Source organism: Dipodomys spectabilis, unplaced genomic scaffold (genome assembly GCF_019054845.1).
Source record: "Dipodomys spectabilis isolate Male_0828 unplaced genomic scaffold, ASM1905484v1 ptg000147l, whole genome shotgun sequence".
NCBI lineage: Eukaryota > Metazoa > Chordata > Mammalia > Rodentia > Heteromyidae > Dipodomys > Dipodomys spectabilis.
In genome coordinates this window covers 10,217,701-10,242,745 of record NW_024870824.1, presented here as the reverse complement: position 1 = coordinate 10,242,745, position 25,045 = coordinate 10,217,701, and the positions used below count along the sequence as shown (strand labels likewise).

Below are 25,045 nucleotides of genomic sequence, written 5' to 3'. Positions count from 1 at the left end.
AGGAACAACTAGGGATCAATTGAGAAAATCAAAGGGGGAGTCAGCAGACCAGAAATTAATACGTTTTGGGAGAACTGTGAGGAGAAAATAAGATTAGAGGAACGTGAGGAGGGAAAAGGAGAGAGGGAATATTACCAAGACCTAAAGTCAGAGAGAGGAAAAGTATAGAAGGAAAGGAGAGTGATGAAGAAAAAAGGAAAAATGAAAAAATAAAAAATGTAAAAATGAAACACTTAAAGATTATATAAATATAAAGAACACTATAATTAAAGGAATTAAGGCTGAGAGTTTGTAAATTGAGTAATCAATATCTGAATTAAGGATGCACACAGTGAAGGATAAGGTCTAATAATCAGAGATGGGTATATATCTAGGGAGGAACAGAACAGCAATTAAGTCATGCAAAAAACAAACAACAACAAAAAAAAGACCAAAAGGGAAGAGTAAAAAGAATTAATAAAAAATACATGCACCAAAAATAAAAATTATGAAAAAAAAATTTTTTAATTTTAAGGGGCTGGGAAGGTGGCTCAGTGGTAGATGGGTTCAATTCCTCAGCACCACATAAGCAGATAAGGCCGGAAGTGGCGCTGTGGCTCAAGTGGTAGGTCATTACCATTGAGCTGAAGAGCTGAGGGACAGTGCCAGGCCCAGAATTCAGGCCCCATGACCTGCAAAAAACAAGGCAGAAAAAAGAGTTTTTCGATTTTTTTGGGGGGAGGAAAGGGGGGAAGAATGTCTCCCCTGTGTCTGTAACCAGTCTCTTGGTGGAGTCTCTGGTTTGTCTATGGAGTTTGGTTTTCCTGTGGCTTGATTGGTTTCTTAAATCAGTTTGTTTGAGCAGGCAGAAAGAAGCTCTGCCTTACCAGAGACTTTATGACCCTCCTCCCAGGCTAGTTCAGTGGGAGGGAGATCTACTTTGAGTATCAAAAAAGAGGGAGATGGCTGTTTCCTTTAGGTTGGAGTTGCTGTGATGGGGCTAGGTTGTGGGTAGGGTTGAGGCCTGTCAGTGATCAGCTTTTCCCTGAGGGTCTAGCTCCTGAGATACTCACATAACCCAGCCTGGAGCCATTCTCAGGATTCATGTTTACTTAGTTTCCAATTGTTTTTCTTTTACCCTCCTGCAGCAGAGTCTGCTGGCTGTGCTGAAGTGGGCTGGAGCAGCCTCTGGCTCTGTTTACCCAGTGAAGAAAGTCACTCCTCCATGGGCAGAGCTTCCTCTGAGGGGGAAGGGCAACTTTCCCCAGAGATGAAGCTGAGACCTGCAGGTCAGGTTCCTTTGACCTGTTGAATGGCTCTTATTGTCTTCTTCCAAGGCCTGAGTTAGTGCTAGCTGCTCTGGCCTGCTCTTTGTCTGTGACAAAGATGGAGTTCTTCTCTGGTGGTGGGGGAAGGCTACCTTCCCACCGCTTCTCCATAAGAAGGAGTGAAGATGTGTTGTGGGGTACTCACACCTTTCCCTTGGTTTTCGGCATATCTATGGTCTGTGACTGTCTGTGGTCAGCAGGATGAAGATTTCTGCTCCTTGTCAGTTCTTGCTGGTGGTGAGTATAATCTGCTCTCACACCACCTCTGGTGCCTTTGTCCTGGGCTCTCTCTGTTAATATGGTGGCCGGGGCAGTAGCCACTACCCCCGAATCTGGCTCCTTAACCAAGCTGCCTGAACTTTTCCTCTCTGCCCAAAGTCTCTGTACTATGATGGCATACTTGGTGTGACTCTCTAGCCTTGGACTTCTTGCTGGAACACTAAAACTGGTTCTACATGAGAGCTTGTTTGACCCCCAGCTTCTCCACCATCTTCCTCTGAACTCTCATCTATCTATCTATATATATATACATATATTATTATTATTATTATTGATCGATCATGGGCCTTGAACTCTGGGCTTGGGCATTGTCCCTGTGCTCTTCAACTCAAGGCAAGCACTCTACCACTTGAGTCACCACGCCACTTCCAGTTTTTATTGGAGATAAGAGTCTCACAGACTTTCCTGCCCAGGCTGGCTTTGAACCGTGATCCTCAGATCTCAGCCTACTGAGTAGCTAGGATTACAGGCATGAGCCACCAGCTCCCGGCTTCATCTATAATTATATACATACACACACATATATGAAATTTCAGTCTTTTCACTGCTATGTGGTCTTATATCCTCAGATATATGGATGCTTTTATGTATATTCAATTAGTTGAAAATTTCGCTACTTTCTAGTTGTGGATTAGTATGAAAAATATACAGTCAACCTCCTGGTGCATTAATTTCTTGAAAAGTATTTCTTCTTGGATATATGCCCAGTAATGAAGTTGCTGGGTTAGAGGATATTTCATCATTGACTTTATTGGATAATTCAGTAATCCCAAACTATCTTCTTAAGTGATTATGCCCTCTAAACTCAAATTTTATTTTGTGGTGATACTTGTGTTTAAATTCAGGACCTCAAACTTGCTTGACTTGCTTGGTCAGTTGGCACCTCACCATGTGAGCCATGTCTCCAGCTCCACTTTTTGCTAGTCATCTTGCAAATTCTCATAGATGTTTCTGTCCAGGCTGTCACATCCTCCAGATATCAGACTTGTGAATAGGTGGTATTACAAGAGTGAGCCACTATCATCTAACTTGAACTCAGATGCTTCTTATTACCACATATTTGGAGTTTTAGCTATCTGTTAGGTATGTGATGGAATTTCATTTGTGGCTTAAATTTGCATAGCTCTGATTTTTTTTATTTTTTGTCAACGTGATGTACAGAGAGGTTATAGTTACATAAGGTAATGAGTACATTTCTTGTCAAACTGGCTACTCCTTCCCTAGCTCTGATTTTTAGTGAAGCTGAGTAAGTCTTAAAGTGTTTATTAGGTACTCTGTGTTCCTATTTTATACCATGTTTGTATAAGGGGTTTTCTTTGGATGGGGAAGTTCATGTTTGAATTATAATGAAACTTGAATTTTCCTGAATCTGTAAATACTTAGCATCAATGGCTAAGGGGGGTTTCTCTTAGATTTGATCTAATTCTTTATCACTTTGTCAGCTTAGGTGCTTTTATGAAATTTTTAATATATATTTTATACAGAATTGTCATTTTTTTAGGTTGGAACCCTAAACCTGGTTTACTGTCACTATAAGGAAACTTGTCACTGTTCTTAGACTTTGAGTGAATCTTCTTGATTTTGACTACTTGCCTTTATTGCCCTGTTCCCCATTTCTTAGCTTTTTGGAGCTTTTGCCATATTTATTAGATTGCTTCTTAGGTTTTTCTACTGGTGACTTAATGGACCTTGCTCTTGTCCATCAGTTTTCTACCCCCATAAACATAAACTGTTGCTATTATTTTCTCACATTGCCTTTAAAGTCTTAAACCTCTGTACATTTAAACACATTCCACTTCTCCTCTTTTGCTAGGTTCTGGAGGGAGCTAGAATAAACGTAAATGTTCATTTAAATAAAACTATAATTTTATTTTCAAGCTTCCATACACTGCAAACAGTCATGTGACTAAGAGAACTATCATGTGTGTAATAATGATGGCTACAAACATCTCAGATAGTGCAATCAGACTTAATATATTTTAAAATTCAATTTTCAGATTAGGCTTATAGGTATGTCCTCAATGTATAAAATATTAGGGTATTTAATATCTAAAGCATACTATACAATTCAAAGAAGAAAGGAAACAGGTATCTTTTATCCATTGATGGTTCATCACTCTTGTTTCTGTTAGCAGATATGGGCAAATGCAGGTGCTCATGCTTTGTCTACTTTCCTAGGACAGGGGAAGAGAAGTAATTCAACAATACATGTGAAATTCCAGCACTAGAAGATCCTGTCTCAAGGGAAAATGGATCATTACAATTCATGTCAAATGTCCTGAAGTGATCCATTGTCTTTCCTTGCTCTAATAATATATTTCCACATCAACCAAAAGTGTTTACAGCAGAGAAAGCATGTACAATAGTAATTATTCATAATAATAATAATAAAGCAAAGAATGACCAGTGATAGGAGAATGGTGATGTTACATCTGAATAGTTTCCAACCATTGAACAAGGTTATAAAAGATCTGCTGATGATGTTAGGAAAACGAACCCTCAAATATGTATTTTAATGTTTTTGTTTCTTTCATGCATGTGTTTCTAACGCATTTATAAGATTATTTCTTGGTTGCTTTGTATGTCCCTCCCCCACAGTGTAACCCCTGCTTTCACTATATTTGATGTCAGTATAACATGTGGAGGAGATGGGGACAAACAAGTCGTTTAAGGATTCAGGTGGACCTGTTGCAACAATGAGAAGTACAAAATGTCATGTCAAAACCAGCTTTACAATGTCGGAGGGGGGGGAGGGGGGGTATGATTGGGTGGGGGGGAGGGGGGAGGCTGGGAAGGGAGGTGAAGGGTAAACAAAGGAGGAGGCTGCAATGCTTGGTAAGAAATGTATGCATTATCCTGACCATGTAATTGTAACCCCTCTGTACAGTATGTTCTCAAATAAAATAAAATAAAATTAAAAAAAAAAAAAATAATACAAGATCTGCTGATAAGTTTTCTCAAAACATTACATAAGCAAAGGAACAGTGGCTCATATGTAAAAAGTGAGGTACACTCATCTATAGTGTTATCTCCAAAATAAATAAGGCAGACTTTTTGAAAGTTGAAGGCTATGTATTGAAGTTGTTTGATAATGGCAAAGGAAAAAAAGGAGGGGGGGGAACAAAAATGACAACAACAACAACAACAAAAACCCAAAATGACAACCCTCTGTACCTTTTGTGTTGTATGGAATTTTATCGTTATGGGGAGAGGAAGAGAAAGCACAGAAATGGTGGGACAAAGGATGAACAAATGCAGCAGTGATACTCACTAGACACTGTGTTGAAAATACAGCTTATGGAGGATCAGGAGAAAGAAAATGAGGGAAGAGATGACACTGTCCAGAGAGAAATGTACTCATTATTGACTTAGGTACCTGTAACTCCTCTGTATATCACCTTTACAATAACAATTATAAAAATAACAATTATAAAAAGTGATAATTTTCTCTGATAAAGTATGATGAACTTTTTTATATCAAATATTCACACCAAATACTTTCTGTAACTTATAAATTTCAACATAGCTTACTTTAGCAGAGTATTATTCCAAGTTGTGTATTTCTAAATGGACTTAAAGTAGACTTGGAGTAGATTGTAAGTTAGACTTTAAGGATACAGTAATGAGTTTTTCTCTTGTTAAGAATTGGAGTTGTATGTTCATTGAGATTTTCTTTTCCTCATGAATAAAAAATTGGGTAACAATGAGATTTGCTTTGGCATATCCCATTCTGCAGCATATGATGCTATTTGTTGATACTAATAAAAAGGGAAGCAAATCTGTCTATTCAAAATGGGGCTCTATAGCCCACAGAGTCAGACAGTGGATTGAGCTATCCAGTCCAAAGTGCCCCAAAGGTACAAGCCCTTTGTTTGCTCTGCAGCTGTTTTCAAGTCACTGGTCCTCATTCTGTTCAAGTTTTGTGTGTGTGTGCATGTGTATGTGCATGTGTGCAGCAACTTGGGCTTGAACTCAATACCTAGGTGCTGTCCCTAAGCTTTTTTACTCAAGGCTGATGCTCAGCCACTTGAGCCATGGTTCCACTTCTGGCTTTTAGGAGGTTAATTGGAGTTAGGAGTCTCATGGGCTTTTCAGCCTGATCTGGTTTCTAACTGTGATCTTCACATATCAGGGTCCCGAGTAAGCAGGATTGCAGGCATGAGCCACCTGCTCCTGGCTCCGGTGTTCTTTTCTTTTCAAAATTCTTTTCTCTGTTTTCTTGGCACTAAGATAAATGCTGAATTTTCAAACAAGGTTGTTTCTTGGATACCATTAATATTTTCTTGCCCTTCTTTGGGGGCCAGGAATGAACAATATTTCCTCCTTGGAATGATTAAGAAAACTTGCTAAACTTCTATTGTAATTTTAAGGAGCTTACTTGTTCTATTATTGCTTGTTGTATTCTTCTTAAAGCTTAGACATTAAGGATGTATGGTCCTGACTCTTACAGAAGGGGATAGATAACTAAAAACAATTAACTGGACACTGGTACTGTCATAAACCCAGCACACCTAAACTCATATACTGCTGTCCACCAGATAGGTAGCAGTCCACATTGTAGTGTTGGGTTTATTGCTCAAAATATTTGTCAGTTTCAGTATTAAAGATAATGTGGAAGAAATACTTCACTTAGGATTTTCAGCTAATCTTGTTATGTTAATGACTTGTTCTTAAAGTACTATTGGTATTTCAATTTTAGAAATTAGATGTTTTATATTCTGCATTAAACTATGATCTTGGAAACACTGTAGTGATTTTGTATTTCATTTGTTCAACAATTTCAAATTACATTGTTTTTTGAAATGTGTGTTGGTCCTGGGACTTGAACTCAGGGCCTAGGTCCTGTCCTTGGCTTTTTTGTTCAAGGCTAGTGCTCTACCACTTGAGCCACAGCTCCATTTCTGGCATTTTGGTGGTTAATTGGAGGCTAGTGCTCTACCACTTGAGCCATAGCTCCACTTTTGGCTTTTTGGTAGTTAATTGGAGATAACAGTCTCAAGGACTTTCCTGCCCAGGCTGGTTTTGAATCAATCCATAGATCTCAGCCTCCTGAGTAGCTAGGATGACAGGCGTGAGCCACCAACATCTGACCTGATTTTTATTTTAAGCAGGTTAAAAATTACTTTTTCTATGTTGAAATGTTCTATTGAGGAGTATATTTTCAGTAATTTTACTTTTTAAATGTTGGCACCGTGGACAAAAGTGTCCAATCTGCAAAGTGGCATTAAAACGGGTTCTCTTCCTGCCTCCCTTAGAAAAGTGTCAAAATGCTTTCCCGTGGCATGCATTCACATTCTTACTCTTATTAGGAAATAATTAATTTTTTCAAAAAGTTTTGTAATACTTCAATAAGATTCAAACTGACAGCTTTGAAAAGAAGTTTATTTTAAAGAACATATTGCCTTTACTTTTCGAAGTGCAAATTATTTTAGAAGGGAAAGGTTAAAAGCAATCAAAATGATTGTTACTGTTTGCTTTCTGTGCTTTTCAGTTTCAGAGCTTTGGGCTGCACTTTCCACCTCACTGCTAATCACTGTCCTTTCTCAACGAAGCCTGCCCTGTGTCTTTCAAGTTTTTATATTCTTAAGCAGAGTTCCTTTTGCCACTTGCTTTACATTTCTTTTCCATTCCCACATGGCTTTAAAATGTTAGCAAATACCATTTTAGAAGCAGCATGGGTTACCTTCCTAGTAAACATTGTGAACTACAATAATTTATATTTACTTGGATTCTGAAAAACAAAACCAAAACTTGTTTTCTGTTACTAAATTTGTAAAGGTGAAATCACATGGTAGCTTATTTTCTTTGGCATTATGTTATTGTGAATTTTTGAAAAACTATCCGTGGACATATTTATAAATCAGAGCACATTACCTTATATGTAATGCCTCAATTTTTTTCCATGTTTTGAGTGATATCTAGTTAAATAATTTACCAAAAGATGTTTACCAGAGAACAAGAAAGTGCTGACTCTTAGAACAATTCATACATTTGCAGGGGAGTTCATTATGATTCCTTTATGTATGTACATCATTTACTGAGATCATATTCACCCTTCTCGTTACCTGCTCTTGTGTCCCAGACACACAGTGGCATCTTTCCTCTTCCCAAATAGACATGATAATAAAAGGGGAATTTTTTTAGGGGGAGGGCGGTCAGTTGTGGGGCTTGAACTCAGAGCCTGGGCTCTGTCCCTGAACTTTTTCACCCAAGGCTAGCACTCCTGAGCCACAGATCCACTTCCATTTTGCTGGTGGTAAATTGGAGATAAGTGTCTAAGACTTTCCTGCCTGGCTTTAAACTGTGATCCTCAGATCTCAGCCTCCTGTGCAGCTAGGATTACAGGCATAACCTACCAGTGCCTGACAGGATTTTTTTGTTTATAATCCAGATTCTGCATATGCTAGGAAACATGATGTCTTTTGCAGTCTAGCCTATTTTGCTTTCTCATGATGAATCAATTTTCCTGCAATTATCATAATTTCATTTTTATGGCTGAATAAGACCCTACTGTGTTCATATACAACACATTTTTTAAATCCATTCAAAGGCTGATGGATATGTAAGGTTCCATAATTTGGCTGTTGTGACTAGTGCCTCAGTGTACATGGGCATGTAGGAATCTCTACTATATGCTGATTTAGATTCATTTAAGTATATATCCAGGAGTGATAGAGCTAGATCACATGGTGTTTTAGTTTTTTTGAGGGCCTCTCTATACTGATTTCTATAGTGGCTGCTATTTATATCCTCACCAACAATATGGAATTCCCCCTACCCTTCATCCTCACCAGCATTTGTTGTTGTTTGTTCTCTTTGATGACAGCCATTCTGACTGAAGTGAGATAGGATCTCAGTATCATGTATTCTTTGAATTTCTTTTAAGAACTGTCTGTTCAGTTTATTTGTCCATGTATTGATTGGGTTTCCTTTTTTTCCCTAATATTTCCCTATGTTTCTTATGGTAGTTTGAGTTTCAAGTCTTAAACTCTTTGAATGATTTTGAGTTAGGTTTTATACAAAGTGAGTAATTAAAGATGTAGTCTTAGTACCTTACATGTGGATATCCTGTTTTCCAGTTTCATTTGTTAAAGCATTTGCCCTTTAGCACATTTTTTTTTTTTTTGGTCTGGTCTTAGGGCCTGAACTCTGGGCCTGGGCGCTGTCCCTCAGCTCTTCAGCTCAAGGCTAGTGCTCTACCACTTGAGCCACAGTGCCACTTCTGGCTTTTTTCTTTTTGCTTATGTGGTGCTGAGGAATCGAACCCAGGGCAAGTCAAGCACTCTACCACTGAGCCATCTTCCCAGCCCTAGCACATATTTTTTGAACGTTTGTTGAGACTAGGTATCAGTAACTATAGATTTATTTCTGGATCCATCCTCTGTTGTGTTCTGTTGATCTGTATCACACATTTTAAAAATGTATAGTCAACCCTTTAAATCTGGAGAGTGCAGAGTAACTAATATGTGGGTATTAATGAATGTTCATTTGTTACCTATAGTAACTATTATTTGGGTATCATTTCCCCTTAGTTTCTATGAAACAGAAAAGTTTCTGTAGTTACTATCATTAAAATGTCCTAATAGAATCTGCCATAGATAGTCAAGAGTTTGATGTAAGTATATGCTTAAAATAAAACAGCAATGGACTTGGGAACTTGAATTCAAATCTAGACTTCATACCGTCCTGGAATAGTGATCTAACAGATTGTCACATGATTTTAAGGCATCAGTTTACACCTTTTTGATATGCTGTAACAACCTTTATTTGGGTAAAATCTTCCTTGGAAAATTATGAATAACAGTGAGAACATGTAATTTGAAAATTTTTGCTTCAGGTTAGTGATACATCAAAGTACAAAGTAGGAAACACTGTTCCTTAAAGAGAGGACCTGGATAACTCCTCAGTCTTGACATTTCATCGTAGCAAAGAGTAGGATATTGGCTAACCATGTTGATTTTGCTACCCGAAGAACCAAATGCTTGATGTAAGGGACATGTTAGGGCACAGTTAGGAAAACCCACTTCTATAAATCTTTCTATAAATCTGATGTTGAAAACAATACCCACCACATAGGACTATGGAGAGGATTAAATGAAAAAATACATAATGAACTTGAGTAGTAGTTCCTACTCACAAGGTGTGATATCTATAATTTGGAGTATAATTTCATAAGCTGCTTCAAATTCTAAATATAATATAAAATAGCATATAACTGAACTCTTTATGAGACACTGGTGATATGAAGAAGCCCAAACAATAGCCCTGACTTCAAAGAAGCTACTAGTAGCAACAGGAGATATATAGTATATATACTATATACATATATACATGTATGCAAAATCTCATAGCACTCTATGGCAGTGTTTAAGAGAGTCTAGATGCTATCAAGGATCAGAAATGCCATAGTGGACATTTCAAGCTGGAGGACAAGATCTTAGCAAAGATTCCAAGGAGGAATGTGGCCCATTGTAAGTCTTTGTAAATGTTCATCAAATACAGGCTCTCTGAAATGATAAACCAAATGGTTTGAGGTAAGAGAGTAGGAGAAAACATGATTGGAGAAAAAAAACAGTTTGTGAAGCATGTTGTGCTTATATGCTCTGGTAAAGCCCCTGATATTTTCAATTATGAAAATACTTTCGGTGTGTGGGGTACAATGGGAAAATATGAAGGCAAGGCCAAGAGTATATTGAATAGGTTAAGGCCCAGGGTGAGACGCAGCAATGGCAGTCAGAGTGAACAGGAAGGAAAGGCTATATGAGATAATCAGGTGTGATAGCATATGCACATAACCCCATATATTGAGGAGGAGGAAGCAGGAAGATCATGAACTTTAGGTTTAGTTTGAATAAAGTTAGTCCCTATCACAGAGACGACAAACAAACAAAAAGGGTAGAGCCGTGGCTCAAAAGGTAAATCACTTGCCTAGTATGTACAAGGGCTTCAGTCCCTAGGAACACAACACACACTTCACAAAAACCCATGACCTAGTACTGTAGGAATAAGAAGCAGGATGTGGTACTTTCTGCATTTATGCATGAGTTACCATGAAGAGTATGTGTCATTTAAATCTCTTTTAAGAATAGAATAAAATAGAAATAAGCTGTCATCATACTTCAAGTGCAAATGAGGGGCATTTCAAAGATGTGTGATATACATACTTGAAAAAAGTTAGGAGTTGTGCTTTATCTCCAACGTGTCTTGCCTTCCTTGGAGATGTCACAGTCATAATTCTCTACGTTCCCAACTAGGGATTACCCACATGGGTTCAGAAAAACAGCATCAAATGAGAACAAAGGTGGGTCTTCAGTCTAGAAACCACCATTTTCCAAAAACATTTTTGGTCCATTACTATGCAGGTCTTGTTGCTCAAACTTCCTCCTAAGATAAGTGAATAGAAATGATATATACTTTAGAAGAGCTGTCTTAATATGCACCCAAAGTTAAAACCTCTCTCAGTAAATGCAAAGAGAACAATTAGTGTTTCTTTAACTTGCTGAAAGTAATATAAAATGTGTTCTATGGAAACCATCTAACAGAAATATAGTGAAAGTCTTCCCCTAAAGTACATTTTGATTTGATTTGAAAATTATTATGTAGCTTATTATTAATCAAGCCAGTAATCCTTTAGCTAAAGATAAACGGGCAGTTAGAAAATATAATCACCTGGTGTGTGCAGCTGAGTATTTACATTTTTCCTAATGAGCAAAGATAAGAAGTGCAGGTGACTTTAATGTGTAAAAACTAGCTTTTAGTGCTGGCCCTAGAGGGAAAAATAAAACTAAATTACTGACTGCAGCTAATCCTATCATTGGTAAGTAGGCCTGTATCATCTCTGGTCCTCAGATCTGTTTTTGAGTCTCTTTGGACTTGGCTTGAATAAAAAACTATTTGAAAGTGTCTCAATAGAACAGTTACTCCTTGTTTGTTCTTCCCATATTGTTTATTATCATCCATTAGTTGTATATAGGGTTTCAGTCTGACACATCCATATATGAGTTACAATGTACTTTGATCACTTATCCCTCTGATACTCTCCCTCTCTCTCTTTCCCCAAACCAATCAATTTGAAAAGGTTTCTGGTCCCTGTTTTCTGTTTTCCTTCCACTTTGTTACTTCCAGATTAATGGCAAAGGTTTCTGAACCTCAGCATTATTGACATCTGAAGCTGAATACTTCTCTGTTGTAGGGGCTGCTGTAAGTACCAGCAGTATATTCCCAATTGTGACAACTGAAACTGTCCTTGGTAACAAAACTGCTCCCTACTGACAAGTAGAGCCTTGTGATATTTGAACACTGACAAGCCAATGAGAGTATACTTATTCCATTTATAGTTGTTAAAAATTAATCCAGTTGTAGCAGCTGTAGTTCCAAGACTTTTCCCATGTTAGTTAAAACTTTTTCTCTGAGGTAATAATACTGGTTCTCCTTTTTCTTCAAGTGGATTCTTACATCACATTAAAAATGATTAAATTCACTTTGCAATAGCCTTGTTGTGGAAAAGCCTCAAATTTAGTAAACAATGCCATATCTTTTGAGTAGGCACATTACTGTCCCCGTGAAAATAAAACAATTGAGAATGTAGAAAGGTTAAAAGATCACCAAGCTACTACAGGGTGGCTAGATTATGAATTTTAACTTCTGATTTAAAAACTTCACCAATAACCCATGCACACACATAATATTTTACTTTTAATAATTATTTTATAATGGTTTTTGTGTGCACCAATACTGGGGTTTGAACTTGAGATTCATACTCTCTCTTGCTTAGCTTTTTTGGTCCATGTCTGGCACTCTACTATTTGAATCACTCACTTCTGAGTCTTTGCTGGGTAGAGATAGATTAAAGTCTCTCCAATCTGTCTGCCTGGCTGGCTTTGAACCTGGGACCTCAGCTGCCTAATTAGCTAGGGCTTCAAGTGTGAGCCACTGGCACTTGGCAATACATATATATCTCTTGGATATTTGAATGCCAAAATGGAAAGATGAATAAAACACTTAGTTTGTACATAACATTTGGTGGTTGTCTCAAAGAAAATCGTCCATAAGAAAAATATTTAAGTTGTACTTGACTGAGAAACAGATACCATGCGAAAGAAATTATGTTTCTGCTTTGGGTAGATACTTTTCCAAAAGGACTAAAGCAATCTTTGTACTTTAAGAAATCTTTGTACTTTAAGGAAAACAACTTATAGTATTTACCAGTTGACAGAATACACATTTCAAACACAAATTAAAAATTTGTAAGACACTGTTAATATTTGAAAGATGAGAAAAATTCTGTGAACCACTATTTCCCAAATTACTAATGGCTGATACAGGTTGAGCATCCTTACTCCCCAATATATGAATCCTTCAAAATCCAGTGCTTTTTGAGCAGTGACATGACACTCAGGTTTCAGAGCATATTTAAAACTCCACATAGACAATCTGAGATACTTCCAGGCTCATGTATTTTGGATAAGGAATACTCAACCTGTATTACAAAATCATTCAAGTGCAAGATAGTTAAGTGTAACAGAGTTAGAGTTACATTGACATTATATCAGGAAAGCTTATCTATAATTACCTGAACTTAAGCTTCTGAATGAGGATTAACCTTCCCTGAGCTCTCAGCCAAGTTGTTTAGCATTTCTCTTGGATTTGAGTTCTCCAGTTGGGGAGGAGGAATGAGAGGGGAGTAAAAAGAGTAATCTCTAGGGGCAAGGGAAAGACCCATTGACAATAATCAAATATATACCAGGGCTTTATATAACTAATATAAACCACACAGTGTGTAAAATGGTGCTAATAAAGACTCAAAGTGGTTAGATCAGCCTGCCACCGTCACACAGCTACATACAGCCCTAGGGCTGGGATTTGAACCGAGATTTGTCTGTGCATAAGACTGAATGTCCTCCTAGTGGGACAGTGTCATAGAGCAGCTAATAGGTAATTCTGCCCCTCCTTCCCAGATAAAAAGCTTCAAGGTTCGTTATCATCTCAGTAATGAATTTCATACCTATAATGGCTTCTGAAACTCAGTGCCTGGCATTCAGGTGCAGGAAGTGATTGCAGAATGAATGGGTCCCATTTACCTGGACATTTCTTCTTAAGGTCTGTGCTTAACTTTCATGATCCAGCCATGACCCTCCTTTCAATTACTTTAAAAACAGATATTAGTCTCTTCCCTCTCTCTCAACTCTAACGGAAGCTCAGTAACCTCTGGCATGACTCATGTTGAACACACTTGCTATTCTGACTAGGAATCAACATCATTCAAGTATATGTTTTCTCTGTGGCTCTTCATTTAAACGATACTACCCTGGGCATAATCAGTTTTAAACAGGACCTCTCCACATCTTCAGACTGTGTGGCAGACCTGTTGAGTAAGCGGCAACTATTACAGATGACACCACTGAGACCAGAATATTTTGCTCCCCCATTCAAAATAGGCGAAGCATGCTGTTATTTTAGTGTACTTTGGCTTCTTATTAAAAGAGGGCAATGGTGAGTTAGATCTTGCATTCTAACCATTTTGTTGTACCCCAGTTTTTGTAATAATATCATAGCAAATAACATTTACAACTGAATAACATTTACAAATGAATACCATTTTGTATTCATGGTGTTCAGTATAGACTTTTTTTCTCCATTGATGTCTGTGGTCCACCTGGCAGCTTTCCATGCACTCTGTTCTTATCTGATATAGCCCAGATGACTGCCTGAAGAAATGCCAAGAGCCTGACTTACGGTCCAGATTCTCAGTTACTATTCTTTCTTTTCATTTAGCTTTAACTTTCCCACTTGCCATCTGCACCTTACATGTGAGTGGGCTGAACTCATTTTGCATAGATTCTAAGTTGTATTTGACAATCTGGATAATAATATCCTAGGTTTTCAGCTTAATACTTACCTTCTCATTACATAGTGTTTATTCTTAAAATGTTTTTCTGAAAGAGAAGAATGAATGTATATTGAGTACCTGCTTAAAGGCAGAAATTATGTACCAGAATTTTTCTGTGTTTTATTGTCATAACTCACAGACACTGTCTTCTCCAGCACCAATGAGATAACTCAGGTTCAGTCTACTACCCAAGGTCATGCAAGCTATTAAGAGGTACAGCTCAGATCTGAAACATGTCAGTTTAACCACAAGTAGGCTCCCAACCAGCCACCTGCCTCTGCTTGTCTGACTTCATCTGGAAGTGGTGACATCCTTAGAACAAAGCTGTTCAGAGGATAAATGAGAGTGTACTCATGGAAGTATAGAATATAAATTTATGGCACTGGTGGCTCATGCCTGTAATCCTGGCTACTCGGGAGGCTGAGATCTGAGGATTGCGGTTTGAAGCCAGCCTGGGTAGGAAACTCTATGAGACTCTTACCTGCAGTTAATCACCAAAAAGCCAGAAGTGGAGCTGTGGCTGAAGTGGCAGAGCACTAGCCTTAAGCAAAAGAAACTCAGAGACAGAGCCCAAGCCCTGAGTTCAAGTCCCAGGACCAACACAAAAAATAAAATATAAATATATTAAAAAATGCATGTTGGAAGTGGTGCTGTGGCTCAAGAGGTAGAGCACTAGCCTTGAGCTGAAGTGGTGAGGGACAGTGCCCAGGCCCAGAGTTCAAACTCCATGACCAACCAAAAACAAAAAATAAAAAAATGCATGTTTATAGTAAATAAAATCAAACATTCTCAAGAAAGATTATGACACTTTAAACAGTACACTCACTTTCCATAACCTACACATGCAAGCAACTGGTCCCTAAAAATAGGTGTCAGGTGAAATGGCTGAGCAGGAATAGGAGCATGTTCAAAACAGAAGCTAAAGACATGGTTGCTTCCTAAACACATTGCTACTCTTTTCATTCACACCAGGACCTTCCTGCTTCTATGAAAAACCCTGCTGCAAAGCAGCGCCTCTCTATCGGTCATAAGTTTCCCATTCATCAGGGCCATTTAGGTTATTCTCTTACAGGCCTTCAATATACAGCCAGTCTGCTCCCAAATCCAGCAAGAAATCAATTGTGATATGAAAACATGTAGAAATTATTCCTCAGCAATGTTCAGAGAACAAATGAAACCCTGGGGCCTGTTCTCAGAACTGGGATGCAGGAAATGCTGTCCTATTTTTTTTTGTTTTCTGTCTTGTACATCTTTTATTGTAAAAATACCATACAGAGGAGTTACAGTTACATGAGCTAGGTTATGAGTACATTTCCTATTGAGCATTGTTGCCTAGTCCTTTGTTTATCCCCTACCATCCCTTCCCTCCCCACCTCCACAACTACCAACTCCCTCCCCACCTATCCACCGCTCCCCCCACCAAAGTTGTAAAATTTGCTTTCAACATCGTGTCTTATACATCTCATTACAATGGGTCAACCTGCATCCCTATTTAAGCATTTTGTTTTTTCCCTTCCCCTTCCCAAATTAGAGAAGTGTATACAAGATGCAGGGCACTGACATCAAATACAGTAAAAACAGAGGTTATGCCGTGGGTGGGGGGAACATACAAAGAAACAAAAAAAAAAAATCACATGGTACATTATAAATCTGTTAGAAACAATAGTAAGAAAGAAAAAAATATAGCCGGATGCCGGTGGCTCATGCCTGCAATCCTAGCTACTCAGGAACCTGAGATCTGAGGATCATGGTCAAAGCCAGCCTGGGCAGGAAAGTCCATGAAACTCTTATCTCCATAAACCACCAGAAAACCGGAAGTGGCGTTGTAGCTTAAGTGGTTGAGAGCTAGCCTTGAGCTGAAGAGCTGAGGGACAGCGCTCAGGCCCAGCCCCATGACCGACAAAAAAATAATTGTATCCCTATCTTGGGGTTCATTTCGCTTAACATCATCTTATATGGTCATATATACATAGCTTTTGACCTTTTCTACTTGTCCTACTCATGTACTAGTTATTGCAAATAAGGGAAACCATGGGACCTATGTTTCTTTGGGCCTGGCTTAGCTATCCTATTTATTAAACCCTTCTAGATGAGCAGAGAGATAGCAAGGTGCAAGGAGCTCTTTGGAGGAAGTTTGCTACTGTGCTTATGTTCAAGTCTGCTTGAGAACACATAACCAGATAAGAAGCAGTCTCTCTTATAAGAAGGCTAGAAATTCTTTTTAGCTCCATAATTTCAGTTGTAAAGTTAGTGTATGAAATGAAGTTCCTTAGGAAGAAACAATATTGAAAACCAGTGTTATCACTTAATACAAAAAGTACAAAAAAGCAATAATTTGTTCTTTATTTTTATTGCTTTATGGACATACATTTATAAACAAACATAAAATATTAAGATTTGGTGTTTATAGGTGTAGGTAAAGAATATTTAGCCATTGTATTTGTTTTGGTCTTCCCAAGAGTTTAAATGTTTTCTTGAAAACATTTCAAACAACCACTAGACTTATAGTCCTATTGTAATAAACTTACAAAACAAAAATGAGACCTGGTAAAAGCTGGAGGTTTACATTTCACCCTTTTCTTTGAGATGTTTTCACGGAGAAGCAGGATGTTCCTCGGATTTGAAAGCCTGTTTATCTTTCACAAATGTGATATTTCTGCATTCATCTGTTCTGTTTCTGCATTCATCTTTTCTAAGTAATGACGTTGACAATAAGAGATACAGGACTAAACACTAACGTGGTAAACAAAAGTAGAGAACATGGATAAAATTGTAATAAGACTTGATTGACTGGTTCCCTAAGGAATGAAAGGGGTAAAAATTATTTTATGGATGATGGAAATATCCTCTTTCAATCATAGTGATAAATACATGAGTTATCCATTTTCTAAATACATATAGTATAAATGTATAAGAATAAATCATAAAAATAAATCACAAAAATTATGATTGATTGCTAAACTACAATCTTACCATTCTTTGGGGAAAATACTTCTTAATTTTCTAACATTCAGATAGAATATTTGAGTTCCTGCTAGTGCTAGAAGACAGAGTTCAGCGTGAACATGCTGAATTGCATGAGAAGAGGAGAGATATTTTCTGACATTCCTGTTTTTTCCTTCTCCTTTAGCCCTGGAATGAGACCAGATGTAAGCTCGCCTCCTTCTAGCTCCTCAACAGCAACGGGACCACCTCCCAAACTCTGCCTGGTGTGCTCTGATGAAGCTTCAGGGTGTCATTATGGGGTCTTGACATGTGGAAGCTGCAAAGTATTCTTCAAAAGAGCAGTGGAAGGTAGTGTGTGTTTTGAAGAGTTTTATGTTTCCTATTTCTTGCAGTGGATTTTGAAATTTCCACTGTATGCAAAGCCCAGCCTCAGTACAGAGGTCCTTGGTCTTCAGAGGGGAAGGAGATATTTTTTAAAAACAACACAAGCACAACTAGAATAAAATGGGGAAAGTATATAAATTGATGGGAGAATCTGGGTGAATCAATATTGTAAGAAAGTGCTATCATGTAAAATAGTTTTGGCATTATAAGCATTAATATATGCTCATAGTATGAGATCCTAGGCTGTCAATTCTCATACTGAAGTTGATTTCAAAACCACAAACTATTTTGGTTAGGCAGACTTGAGTGGCAATGAGATCTGTGAGGGGCAAAGGGTATCCACTCATTCATTTAACCCCTTATCAAGCCCAGGCAATCATGCTAAATGGTGGGATATCATTAAATCCTGTTCCAGTCCCTGAGGGACATTACAGTCTACTGGAGTACAGAGATTGGAATATAGAGGCAAGAGTTAGAAAACCTACCTGTTATCAGGAAAGAAACTTAATATAAACCTAACTCATGTTACGGATACAGAATGCTGACAGGGCAGTCACAGCATTTTGTCTCAACCACTGAATCCTCTTGGGGAAAAAAATAGGTATATAATTTAGTTAGTTGCAAAACAGTTTGAAATCAGTGTGGCCTGAATGGGTTACCTAAAGCTCTGATTTTTTTTTTAAAAGAAACTAATAATCCTCATATAAGGAGTCAATGTTATTTGGCTAGAGTTGTATTGTATATCTTTGAGAGTTAGAGGAGTCCTTTTATTATAAAATTATACTACAAGGATGCAAGTTTGTGATAGCTCCTACCTACCCAGGAGAATCATAAAGTAAGACCACCCTTCTGCAATGCTTCCAATAGCGTGGATGCTACTTAACACATAGTGCTATGTAAAGTGAAGATAAGATACTCTTGACTTTCTTAATTGCTTGAGTATTAAAATATTGCTGTGTATGTGTATATATATATATATATTGCTGTGTGTGTATATATATATATATTAAAATTGGCAAATGGATTTTTGAAAATGAAATTCAGAATGAGGCAATGAAACAACTTATGAGATGAAAAATATTTTTCACTTATTTTTGTAAAATAGGGTTACAAATGCAAATGCCTTTAAGGGTCAACTGTGTCATCCACTGTAACCAAATATAATACCCTGGAGGTAAGTGGACAGGACTGATGTTGGAGACACACGTCCAATCTAGGAGCATTGAAATGCAAGTAAACCAGAAAAAAGCTAACATTACCTCTGAATTATAAAATTATGGCAAGTCATGGTCCTGAAACTGAATCATTGCTTTAAAAATAGGTTCTTACACTTGCTTTTTGCGTAGAATTTAATTGAAAATTAGATACACTATTTGCAAATATTTCAGTAAAGTATCATAGTGAGATTATATTACTGACAAAGTTGAAATGTGGATGACATTAATTAGATCACATTGTTCTGTTTCCTCCTCATTTGGATTTGAATATATTCAGAAGCACTTCCCAGATCTAAACTTTTGTAATCTTTTCATACTCTAACCATGGTTTCCATATTCTAGGCATTATGAAAAATTTGAAGCCCAGACACATGCTTACTTTGCAACACCTTAACAATGATAAAGAGACAGATAGTATAACTGGAATCATATATTGTCTGCTCCATTTTCAGCATGTTACAAAGGATACATTTCCCCTCCTTTCCCCAAAATTTATTTTTAGAAAATCTATAGATGTTTTATTGCCCAAGCAACCCAGAACCAATGATATTTTGTGTTGAATTTTTCATTCAGTATTCTTGGTGTGTTGCTCTTCCATGAACAGTAAGGTTTTCCATTTCTTTCTAGTCTTTTTTCCCCATATCAGTTTTTCTTTTTTTTATTCCTTTGCCCAGAAGTGCATGTAATCTTTCTTGGTAGATCAGAAAGGAGATAAGCAAATTAAAGGTAGTTTTTATTAAAAAATTATTAAACATTGAGAAAATAATTTTCTATAAAAATTTGTAACATACGCTATATGTACACTAGTAATTATTGCTCATTAAAAAAAATTAACCCTAAAATCAGTAGCTTAAAGCAACACTTATTATGTCATGCAGTTTGAGTCAGGAATCTAGAAGCACAGCTTGGTGGTCAAGGCCTCTGTGAAGTTAGGTTCAGGCAGTCACTGGGCTGTAGTCATTTAAAGTCTGGGCTGGGCCTTGATGGTTCACTTCTAAGTTCACTCACATGGCTTTTAGCAAAAGCTTCTTCACTACATTGGCCTCCTCTAAGGCTACTTTCAGTGTATCAGCTAGCTTCCCCCATAACAAATGTTCCAAGAGATTGTAAACAATGCAGCAGAACATGTAGCATACCACCACTTCTGACATATTTTACTGATCAGAGGCCAATCTTGTTATATCATCAGAAGGGAATATTAAATATCAGGAAACAGGTCACTTTGGGCCATCTTGAAAGCTGGCTATTACATTTACCATAAATAGAAAACCAGAATTACTTGCTGAAAACAGTTTTAACTCTGTGTGTGTGTACTATGTAAACAACATTAAGACAACATTAAGAAGTTTCTGTTGTTACAAATACTCTTCACTAACTTTTAGTAGTTAAAAGGGAACTGGGGGGGGGGGGGGAGGAGCTGGGAAGGTGGCTCAGTGGTAGAGCGCTTGCCTTGCATGCATGAGGCCCTGGGTTCGATTCCTCAGCACCACATAAGTAAAAAGACAAAAGCCGGAAGTGGTGCTGTGCCTCAAGTGGTAGAGTGCTAGCCTTGAGCTGAAGAGCTGAGGGACAGTGCCCAGGCCAGAGTTCAGGCCCCACGACCAGACCCCCCAAAAAAGGGAACTGGGAAGAACTAGGAAGATTGATAGAAAAGGTGATATTGATCAAGATGCATTAATACTCATAAATAGACATGTTCAATTGAAACCCCTTTGTATAACTATTTTAAATAACTTATATTTAAATTTACTATGTTTTACAAAGGGACTTGAACCAGTGGAAGAAAACATAGCTATCTCATCTTATTTAAAAGGATATGTGGGAAATGAGTATTAGTACATGGACATGCCTTGTGGAATAGTGAACACAAGTGGAAACTGCTTGTTTTATGGATAAGGAGCAGCACACTTGCCAGCTCCATACTAATAATCTGAAATTCTAATTTAGGAATAAAGTACAGTGTCCTTGAGCCAAGAGCAGTGTTTCTGCTATGCTCCGCATACAACCTAGTATTAGCATCTTACAGACCATTGGGATTTCTTATTTAGGGATATTCTTGTCAATCTTTTCTTTCTTTTTTTGCCAGTCTTGGGGCTTGAACTCAGGGTCTGGGCACTGTCCCTCAGCTCTTCAGTTCAAGGCTAGCACTCTACCACTTGAGCTCAGTGCCATTTCTGGCTTTTTCTGCTTATGTGGTGCTGAGGAATCGAACCCAGGGCCTCATTCATGCAAGGCAAGTGCTCTACCACTGAGCAACCTTCCCAGCCCTATTTAGGGATATTCTTTTTTTTTTTTTTTTTTTTTTTTGTCGGTCGTGGGGCTTGAACTCTGGGCCTGGGCGCTGTCCCTCAGCTCTTCAGCTCAAGGCGAGTGCTCTACCAGTTGAGCTACAGCGCCACTTCCGGTTTTCTGGTGGTTTATTGGAGATAGGAGTCTCACGGTCTCTCCTGCCCGGGCTGGCTTTGAACCACGATCCTCAGATCTCAGCCTCCTGAGTAGCTAGGATTACAGGCGTGAGCCACCAGCGCCTGGCAAGATATTCTTACGGAGTTAAACTTTTATAGATGCCTCAACCATTGTCTGTTATTCCTACTTTTGCTTTCTAAAAGAATCTTTTGGGGTTAGTGCTATATTAAGCTTACAAACACCGAAAGGAACTGTTATAGCTAGCACAGCCCTTGGCAGTAGAAAATCTGGAATAAAGCCTAATTATACATCCTTAGTCAACATCATGGCCCATTTTCCACAAAGAATTAAACATCATATGGTTGACCATCTACTTCAAACTAAGATTTAAAGAGAAAAGTATGATTTATAAGGAAGAAACAATTTTTTAGTAAATATTAGGTTGAAGTAAAGAATCTTTTCATAGCAGTGAGACCAGATATATGCAGACTAGTGAATTGGTATTATAACTTTTCTTTGAGTATTATTCTTGAGAAATGTTGTTCAGTCAGTGTAAGGTACATGAAATCTTACTTATCTATTGTATTTACAAAGACATGCTAGTCCTTCGGTAATTTTCTTCAGAAGACTGTAAGAATGAATGGGAAGATGGCTTTTAGTCTATCCCTTTTAAAAAGGCTTTTGCTGAAAATATTTTGCCAAAACAGAATTAAAATTCTTAATACTCAATACTGAATAACAGAAAATTTAGACAGTAACTGTCTTAAATTAATAACCCGAGTCAAGGTAAATTCAAACATTCAAACATTTTATATTCTGAAAATTTGTAAGATCTATCTAGCCATTTGCTGGCATTACTGATCATTCAACTATGACTGATCATCCATTTTGACTCATCGTATGTTACTGCAGTTCAAATGAGAAGATTTTGTTTGTATATCATGGCATGACAAGGTCCCTTTAGAACTCCCATAGTTTATTTATTTATTTATTTGTTTGTTTATTTATTGTGGGTTGTGCAGCTTGAACTCGGCCTTGGCACCGTCCTCAGCTCTTCAAGTCAGGGCTAGCACTCTCCCACTTGAGCTACAGCGCCACTTCCGGTTTTCTGGTGGTTTATTGGCGTTAAGAGTTTCATGGACTTTCCTACCTGGGCTGGTTTTTAACCTTGAACCTCAGATCTCAGCCTCCTGAGTAGCTAGGATTACAGGTTTGAGCCAGTGGTGCCCAGCTGCCATAGTATTTTTTAAATTTACTTTCTTAACTAATGTAAAAACATAATTTATACAAAAAAAGAACTTGCGTTTGATTAGTAGTGACTAGACTCAGACATGAAGCAGATATATTGGACACCATTCTGTTCCTTGCTTGATATGAGGGCTACTTATTTGGAGATGTTCAGTTTATAAAAATGTATTAAAGTGGTGGTATACCTTTGACTTGTGCCCTTTATTAAACTCTTTTCAATTTGTGGAGCAGAATGAGAGACTTTTCTAGCTTCTGAATTTTGTAATTAATGTCAGTGTATATAAATAAACTGTTACCTTCCTTAGGTAACTTTGGTTTTGTTTTGGGAAAATAACAGCCAAGTTCCAAAGAAGCTCACCATAAAAAATACTGGGCAGCCACATTGGTCCTAAAGACCCATGGCATTTTAACTCTGCCTTTTATGTTATATAGGACAGCACAATTATCTTTGTGCTGGAAGAAATGATTGTATCATTGATAAAATTCGAAGAAAAAACTGCCCAGCATGCCGCTATCGAAAATGTCTTCAAGCTGGAATGAACCTGGAAGGTAAGGTACTATCTGAAAGGAATTACCTCTCTATCATGTCAAAATTGTTATTTTACTTTCCCCCCAGTACTGGAATTTGTACTCTGTGCCTACTGAGCCTTGGTTTTTGCTGGGTATTTTTAGGATAGGGTTCCACTTCTTACCTAGGCATTATGCCTGGATTATGATCCACCTACTTAAGGTTTCCCCGTAGTTGCTGGGATCAGGCACATACCACTGCATGTAGTTTCCCTGAAAAGAGATGGAGCCTTACTACTTTTCTGCTTGGGCTGGCCTTGAACTACAATCCTCAAGATCTCAGCCACCTAAATAGCTAGTATTACATGCCCTAGAACCTAGCTGGTAATTTTACTTACCGCTTAAGCAGATATAATAGTTTACATGTGCTTAGCTAGCATAATTTTATATTATTGCCCAATAAAGTATATTGGGTTCTTCCACCAGTTCTTATAACATCTAAATGAACTTACTTGGAAATATCTTTTATATTTCTTACTTTTTTCAGCTCATTTGTTCCCTAGGGTTGGAAGTATTCCTATGTCATATGTATCTCCATGTCCATTTTCCTTCTCTTTTAAAAAACTTTGTAGTTGGACTCAGTAGCTCATACATAATCCTAGCTACTCAAGAAGTAGAGATTAAGGTCTTGGTTTGAATATAGCCCCAGCAAAAAGTCTGAAAGAGTCCATCTCAACCGAAAAAGCTGGAGGTGGTGTCTTCCCAGCTATGTGTGAAGAAGCATAAAATGGAGGATTGTGGTTCAGGCCAGCTGCAGAAAAATGCAACATCCTAGCTGAAAAATAATGAAAGCCAGAAGGTTTTAAACTAAAGTGGTAGAGCACCTGCTTAGCAATTGTCAGACCCTGCATTCAAACCCCAGTATCACCTTTTCCTTTGAAAAAGATGCCTAATTACAGCTCTGCCAAAGAGAAAAAGGAAAACTTGAGGCATTGGATGGGTTTTGTCTTTCAAGAACAAATCCAAAACTAGTTATAAGTTTGAGTTTCATAGTCCTATTTATATAACAAGTTGTATAACTAACACTGATATTACCATTTAAAAAAAACCCTCAACTTTCCTCTAAAAGAATTTAGAATTTTACTGAAGTTAAAAGGGCAAATTCTATGAAAGCAGTGATCTAATTACTTGGGTTGCTTACTACTTGTGGAGACTATAGCACTTTCATGAAGCAAGTATTCACCAATAAGCATACCTAAAATGAAGTCCAATGCTCTGCAAGGAGTTTACTGTGTCTGGATTGCATGACAATGATAAAACAGATCACATCACAGAAGGAACAAGTGGGAAGCTACCTAATTTTGTCCAGAAAGTCAGGAAAGACATCCTAGAAGAACTAATGTTGATTTTTTAGATTATTAAAAAAAGATGAGTAGGGGCTGGGAAGTTGGCTCAGTGGTAGAGCGCTTGCCTTGCATGCATGAGGCCCTGGGTTCGATTCCTCAGCACCATATAAGCAAAAAGAAAAAAGCCGGAAGTGGCGCTGTGGCTCAAGTGGTAGAGTGCTAGCCTTAAGCTGAAGAGCTAAGGGACAGCGTCCAGGCCCAGAGTTCAGGCCCCACGACCGGACCCAAAAAAAAAAAAAAGATGAGTAGGAAGTAGTTGAAAAAGTAAGGATAGAGACATGCTCACATTTATGGTTTAGACTAGTCTTGTTTTGAGACCAACTAAATGAGTATAGTGGTAGACTAGATAAGAATAAAGTAGAATCGTATGGTTCTTTTGATAAGAAAGACTTTGGGGGCAACCTTGTACAGACTTTATATCACTAATAGGTTACTAAAACCTAATTCCCAAACCGT

General features: G+C 37.8%; 1 protein-coding gene across 5 annotated transcripts in view; it reads left to right on the top strand.

Annotated features, from left to right (window-relative positions):
• Window positions 1–25,045, top strand: part of Nr3c1 (nuclear receptor subfamily 3 group C member 1) — a 147,838-nt gene that overhangs the window by 103,683 nt on the left and 19,110 nt on the right. For 4 of the 5 annotated variants that reach the window (XM_042691923.1, XM_042691922.1, XM_042691924.1 and 1 more), the window contains exons 3-4: window positions 17,606–17,772; window positions 23,109–23,225. In XM_042691923.1, the coding sequence (XP_042547857.1) occupies window positions 17,606–17,772; window positions 23,109–23,225 (284 nt within the window). The remainder of the gene's footprint in view (window positions 1–17,605; window positions 17,773–23,108; window positions 23,226–25,045) is intronic. The other variant, XM_042691925.1, reaches the window with a different exon arrangement.